This window comes from Montipora foliosa, chromosome 4, assembly GCF_036669935.1.
Source record: "Montipora foliosa isolate CH-2021 chromosome 4, ASM3666993v2, whole genome shotgun sequence".
Classification (NCBI taxonomy): domain Eukaryota; kingdom Metazoa; phylum Cnidaria; class Anthozoa; order Scleractinia; family Acroporidae; genus Montipora; species Montipora foliosa.
The window spans coordinates 5,258,081-5,265,169 of record NC_090872.1 but is presented as its reverse complement, the minus strand read 5'-3'; the positions used below and the strand labels follow the sequence as shown (position 1 = coordinate 5,265,169).

At 39.3% G+C, this 7,089-nt stretch overlaps 1 protein-coding gene across 1 annotated transcript; it reads left to right on the top strand.

Moving 5' to 3' along the window:
• The first annotated feature begins 1,481 nt into the window (after positions 1-1,481).
• Positions 1,482-6,387, top strand: LOC137999599 (uncharacterized). Its single transcript, XM_068845421.1, has 2 exons — positions 1,482-1,802; positions 5,003-6,387. The coding sequence occupies exons 1-2, from the start codon at positions 1,588-1,590 to the stop codon at positions 5,856-5,858; spliced, it is 1,071 nt and encodes a 356-aa protein (XP_068701522.1). The 5' UTR covers positions 1,482-1,587; the 3' UTR covers positions 5,859-6,387.
• Positions 6,388-7,089: the final 702 nt, after the last annotated feature.

Sequence of the window (7,089 nt, the reverse complement as noted above, 5' to 3'; positions counted from 1 at the left end):
CGAGGCGGGTTCATAATGAGGGCGTAAAACGGCTTTAAGTATGCGAAAGTTCGACTTTGAATGCGAATTTGAAGAGATTCGTTTTAGTTCAAGTACCTTACTTTGTAAACCATAGAAACGAGGTATCTTCAGAGAGGCTGTTGTATATTAAAACTCTTCTTTTATCCCGCTCGAATGCGAACTTGCATTGAGCAGATCGAAACACGATAAGGCCATAAAGCGTCTCAAGAAAGGGTCAAGTCGATTTGAGTTTCTGGTGGCAGTGGTGGCACTTATGGCTCCCTGCAAGAATGTTCGGAGAAGTGGTTATCAGATGCAGTTTTGTTTGCAACTGAAGAAACCGTGTAAGGCATTAAGAAAATGCCAGGCATGCACTGGTCGCTCTATTGACTGATCTACTGGTTAATTATTTGCGTTAAGTTCATTAATTTCGAACTATTTATTTCCTGTCCTAGCTTATGCGGAAATCGTCGAGACTTACCATAAATGAGACCCTGATAGGGGAAGGGGGGAGGGGGGGGGGGGGGGAAGAAGGTCCCGTGTCGCTTGTCTGAATTTTAAACTCACTCGTGTCGGGGTTTAATCGGCTCATTCTCGACCTTGACGTCACTCTCGGAATTTTGCTGGGAAAGGATGTCTTTTGTGGGAATTTCGTTTTATGTGCTGTCGCTACTTTTTGGGCCGTGTCGCTTGTCGGACTTTACCCTGTCAGGGCCTCATCAATTCTGCTTGCCACTCCTCGGAACTACACTCCCCTCCCCACCAATATTTTATTGAATTAATGTTGGCCAAAATTGGAGATTCGTTGGGCTTTTCATTTACAATATCTGGAATGTTCATCTAGGGCTTGGAAGGGCTCACAGGATTAACAGTGTTTGACCTTTTCCATTTTTAGTAGTAAATGACTGAAAAATGTTCATTGTCCCTCCACCCATGGAAGCGTGGCGCACCGAGTGTACTTAAGTTGTTTCAGCATATTTGCCACGCTGGAATGCATTAGAAGCAATGAATGTTTATGTTATATATTAAAAGTAAAGTGTCCCTGTTTTGAAAGTGTCCTTACAGTTTGGAAAAGCGGACATCTTGGAGTTTTCATATAATATTTCATATTAATATTTCTGAGTTTTCAAGTTTTGAGATTAGTTCGCGGAAAATTGTTCGTTGATAATGTCATCTCAAGAAACCTGCTTCTTAACAAAGGACGGTTGAAGCATTATTTTCCAGAGCCAAATCTTTAAAGAAGAAGGTGTTTTGTGCCACTAAACGCTTATCCAAAGTAAATAAACTAGCCTCCAATCGACCGCTGATGCCTTCGATTCGTTACAATTTCCTGTGAACATGGAAGGAGCGACTTTCACGCATGACCGCCGCGATACCTGTTCCGGTTTCTTCCCGAAAGCGGATGTTTTTATTCGGGCAATTTTTAGAATATGATTTCATTGAGTTCCGTTTTTATGCGCACTTAAGTGGATGAACTGTCACTTAGGAGGCATCTTTCATTTAGACTCGCGGCAAACAAGGAACATTAACCTTACCGGTTTTAGGCCAGACGGCACAAACGCGTTTACAAAAATTTCAGCGGCGAAGATGACGAGTCAGGAAAATATTCGAGCTCTGTTTTTGGGTTACAAAAGTTTAGAAATCCTCCTCACTGCATCAGTGACAATAAACATTTGTGTGGCATGGACAGTGGTTTTGCCAAAAATTTGCAAAGTTCTTTCGAAAGGCTTTAATCAAGTCCACGACGAGGACGAATTCGGAGAGGATTCTACAAAGAAAATACCGTTCTTCTGCCGGCATTTGTAAGTATGTTTTTCTTTTCTTTACTACGATCTTTCAGCCAGATAAAAAGGTTGAGAGCGATACTTAGTGACTGTTCCGTCCTTTTGCTGGTAAGAAAAAGATATCTGTACAATAATGTTTTAACTTTTTATTTCCGGCTTGAGCTTGGCCACAGTGTTGTCGGTCGGAATGGAATTGTGTGAGGCAAGGCTAACATAACTTTATCAAAAGTCCAAAAGAAACTCAAAAGGATTAAACGTTTCGACGATGTCAATGTAAAATGAGGACTAAAGCTTCTATTAGATGATTATTTTTTTTCCGGTGAAAGAGTTTGAAAATTCATTCACAGAAAGTGTGACTTCTCGAATTCAATTGGCTTCTCAGCATCAAAGGTCGTATATTAACTGAAATTCTGGCCTCAGCAAGTATATACTGGGACTAGTTAGAAACTTGTCGCCATCTGGAAATCCCTTGAAAATGTTTGCACCGGGAGCTTTGCATTGTTGGCTTTGAAGCACATCCAATTAGGCCAGTTATGTCACAACATTTTCCTTTTATTAAAATTGCAAAAGAGTTCCTTGTTGTTTTATGACCAGTGAGAGAGTGTCTTTGCGGTTTTCTTTTGTCATGCGATTTACCAAGAAAGCAACACCAAACATTAGAATATACTAATTCCTATAAAAAGGTCCTAAACTGATATTTTGCGTTTTCCACGTCTTCAATGCCGAAGTTCCGTTTTGTCACAGAAGTGAAAGTCGAGTTACCAAGGGAAATTCCATAACAGTTATATGTACCACTCATAATTAGCCTTTTCGCAAACTTTGGCGGGAAGTGGAATATAAATAAATTGTACGTCGCGTTGATACGGTTTCGGTTTCAATTAAAATGAGGATTCAGAACAAGTTTGCGTCGTTTCAGATGCCCGGGAAATAACCTAATTACATGCTCCAATAAGTCTTCTTACAGAGCTGATACGGCCATCACGAAGGTTGCTTATTCCTTATTCCAGCACTGAGACAAAAATGCTGAAACGAACTTAAAAACAAAGTTCTTGAAGTCACCATGACGATTCTTTTCCTGAATTAACACAAAGAGGAAGCCGTTGTCTTTTGATTTTACTTGGCCAAATATTAAATTATATAACACCAAAACTGCAAGGAATAAAACAAATCAGGAACTTTATTCAAGGTGACCGGCGAAGAGAATTATATTCCAATATCGTTTTTATGTTTATAAGAAATAAGACATGTTAATACTCCTTCCCAGAGAGATAAAACGTTCATCGATAATTTCCTCATATTCCGAAGTAGTCGCCAATGCCGCGAAATGAATTTATTTGATGAACGTGAGGAAAGAACTACCTTCCCTGAAAAGATTGAGTTCGAAAAAAACATTCGACATTTTGTTTAAAGAAAAAAATGAAACTTCTGAACAATACAATATCCCTGTTGCTGTTTACATTAAGTTATGAGCGTTTCTGGTAACAGGTTTGCTTGCAATCTATCCTGCTAATCTAAAAAAACGCTGATTACGAGTATCTCATTTACAAACACTATTCTTAAAACTCCGAACGTCTTTGGCTCCTTTACTTCGTTTTCCTCAACTCGTAACGAAACCTAGAAATGGCTTAAATGGTTACACCACACCAGAAACAAAAAGAGGAAGATCGACGCAATTACTAAAAAACGTTACGAAGCACAAAAGACTACTAGCTCTACAGCTATTTTGACTGGTCTGATATATGCCAGCTTGGTCAGCAATTAAAAGGGTCTCAATGATTCAGTCACTCCTTTCTTCACCATATTTGAATCGAGTGTCGAAGGAAGTCTTCATGCATCATTCTCCACGAAACATGATAGCAATTTTCATCCAACTTCCTTGTCACGAACCCACGCTTTATCATCATAAACCCTTCTTGTTGTTCACATCCTTTGCCTTTCGGTAAAGGATATTCTAACATGTAAGAAATGTTTGTTTTAATTGCCAGTTTTGTTTTCGATGAAATATCGTGTTCCCTTACAACCAGAAAATTAGCAAAAGGTCGGATTTGTCCCCCTTTCGTACCATACGGAATCTCTACGTTATTAGTGAATTTTTACGAAAAGCACAAATTGTGTGACATTGCTCCCAATAAAATACATGATGCAGTCTTACAAGATCTGAGACAGCCAGTTGCTAGTTTCTGACATTTATTTGATGATAACGCAAATAAAAAGCACCATACCAAAACTAAATTTGACGAAGGCAAACTTTCCATCGAATTAATTGAGTAGCTTGGCGTACTTCTGCCAAAAAGCAGATGAATCCCGCAAAATTTCCGTCAGTTTTAGCTAATATAGAGTTGTAGAAACTTTTTTGTTGTCAATCGGCTGTCGGCTGGCTGAAAGTAATAACACGTATTTTCCAGCTGGAAATGCGTGGCTACGACGAAGCTCTTCCTCAATATTAAAATGTTTTGTAATTTGGGTCATTATGTCTTTCAGATAGTACGTAAAGTGTGATTGGCTAATTTAGCGGGCTGTATTCAACAGTGCGCTACAGTGCGCTAAATTTGGAAATTTTGATGCAACATTTTCTATCAAGTTTTTTCATGTTAATTATGTCAAATAAACTTGTGAAAGAGTTTGAACCTTGCAAGCAACTATTCAAAAAGCCAATAAGATGGATTTGTTTCTCAGATTTTTACGCATACTCATAATTTTGTGGCAGTTAAACATATCGAGTGACTTAAACTAGTTTCCTTTCCCGCGCGCTTTAATTATTACTTCACTGATAAAAATAACCGAGGTGTGTCGAGGTGTGTATTTCCCGTTGTCTTGCCGCCCTCACGGTTGGAGAGCTGTTGTACATGTGCACTGAACACCATTTTTTAGTAGGATGAGTAAGAGTTTAAAACGAAGCAGGTTTGCAGTTACAGACTTAAAATCTGTGATGAAAACCTGACAGGATTGAGACAGATTTCAAGCAGATAAACTCCACGCGCAATTTGATGGACGCTTTCCAAACTAACAAATCTTGTGTCCAGGTCGGCACGGTCCTGTACAATGCTGACTGTGTCTCTTTAAGACTGTTTTCTTCAGTTGTCTCACAGTTTGAATAGAGGCTCTAAGTGTGTGATAAAATTATGAGCACGACGGACAAGCTACATTCCTATTCATTTCATTAACCATTTAAAGATAAATTTCCGTTTTGACAGCTGCTTCTGTTTTTCATTTTTCAGTGCAACAAATATGATCTTCATGCCCTTGATGCCTGCATTTGGGATCGCTTTGCTGACGTGTACAAAGGTCCTCCAGAATCCTTTCTTTGAATACAATTCCGTGTTCAGCTTTGTATTTTCTGTCGCACTTGGACACTATGCCTTCAAAACAGCGGAGGTTTTGACGTACAAATCGCAAATAATTCACTACAAACCTCTTCTTGTCCACCACGTTGTTGCCATGGCAACATTAATCAGCATATTGGTATGCGAGCAAAATGCCATCACGGGATTGGTTGTTCTGTTTGTGGAAGGAAGTCTAGTGTTTGCTGAGCAAGAACGAGAACAGTTTCGTCATGTCATCTTCCTCAGGGAAGAATCCAAACGGCGAAAGATTGTGACAGTGGTAGTCTTCATGCTCGCCGTCATTGTCAAGGGAATCGTCCCAATTTCTCTTCTTGCTATGGCATTCCTAACCTCGATGAATGACCTCTTAAAGATGACCTACGCACCACTTGCCTTCTTTTTTCTGAGCTTGGTCTTCTTTGCGGCTGTGGATCTGTGGTTCTTCAGGGACGCACTGGCCGAAATTTCCCGACAATTCGCCAAGTTCCCGCGTCTTCCAATGATAATCATGCCAGTTCCGCGCAAAACAACGAAGTCCACCGAGCCCGCGACTTGCACCGCTGTTAATCACGAAGGCTTGAAGAGTCTGTTGCTGGCAAAGGACGGCTTAGCAGGATCCATAAACATCACTGAAAATGCTCTCTGGAAAAAAGATATTAATCTGAGCGAGGATACAGCATCTTTGGAATCAACGACACCTCCCGAACTCAAAGGACAATTGTTTGTTGACGTTGACTTGGGTGATAACTGAAACTGTTTTGTGGAAGATTTGAAGTCTAGAACGTTGATCGCAGTGTTAGATACTTTGATTATTTGAACAATAGAAAAGTCTAACGGTGAATCGCACGAATTGTGTATTACAAAAATGGTCAAATCTTGTTTAACGTGAGATGAATAATTTAAAAAAAAGTATCAAATTATAAATACATTAAAAGGTTAGAATTAATTAAATATTAACTTTTGATTAAAAAAAGGTCGTAAACCACATATTCAGAACAAATGAAATAGAATTTCCTCATTTACTAAATGAATTCAAGATATATGTTTACTGTGGTAAACGTGTCGATAAATAGAAAGATGCGCTGGCATTTTCTTAAAAAGTTGTTATAAAAATGTTGTAAAGAAGTATAGTGTTTATGTTATTTATTTCATACATTTATTTCATGCCAAAAAACACGTGAGCATGAAATACTGTAAAAAGGAAAAATGTAATTTGCATCGCATTAGTAAATAATGATAGTCCTTGAGTCCTTTGGAAAAAATGAACTTTCGAAATCATCGCAGAAACTACTGTTTTCTTTGTTTTCTCGAGTGGGGTCTAGAAGGGGGTCCACATTTTGAACCGTTCCTGCTCAAGACCTATTAAAATCTTCCTTCAATAGGCCAGTTTCGTATTCTCACAGCTGGACTGGATCTAGCATGAAACGGAGGCTAATGCGAGCAAATTAATTTGCATTTGAAAAGATTTGTCCGCATTAGCCTCCATTTCATGCTATTGTAGATCCAGTCCAGCCGTGAGAATTCGAAAAGGGTCTATTCCACTCACGAACCGCCGTTAAATTCCCGCAAGCATACTTCTTCTCCCTTGGCAGCATTCCTACTATTAAGGTAAACTAGTCGCAAGGCAACCGTTATAATGTTTATGTATCGATCCTCGAAAATTATGGGTGTTGTCCTTGCCGGTAAGTCTGATACAAGAAGCCTATGTCATTCCCTATACGAGTTTATCGTAGCCTCCTCGCAGACGTCCTTTGGGGTTCGTTTGTCACGTATTCATTTCTCTCCCACGTGGGAGAGAATTGGGGAGAAATGAGTACGTGACAAAAGAAGTTAACCCTCGTTCTTAAAGCTTAGATCCTATGGTCAGGTAACAAGAGTAAAATAATCTAACTGGTTTTACGCATGCTCATAAATTGGTTTCCTAATGAGCAGGGATGGATAAGGAATTAACAAAGTCAGCCACCCTACCCCACTTCCCTAGA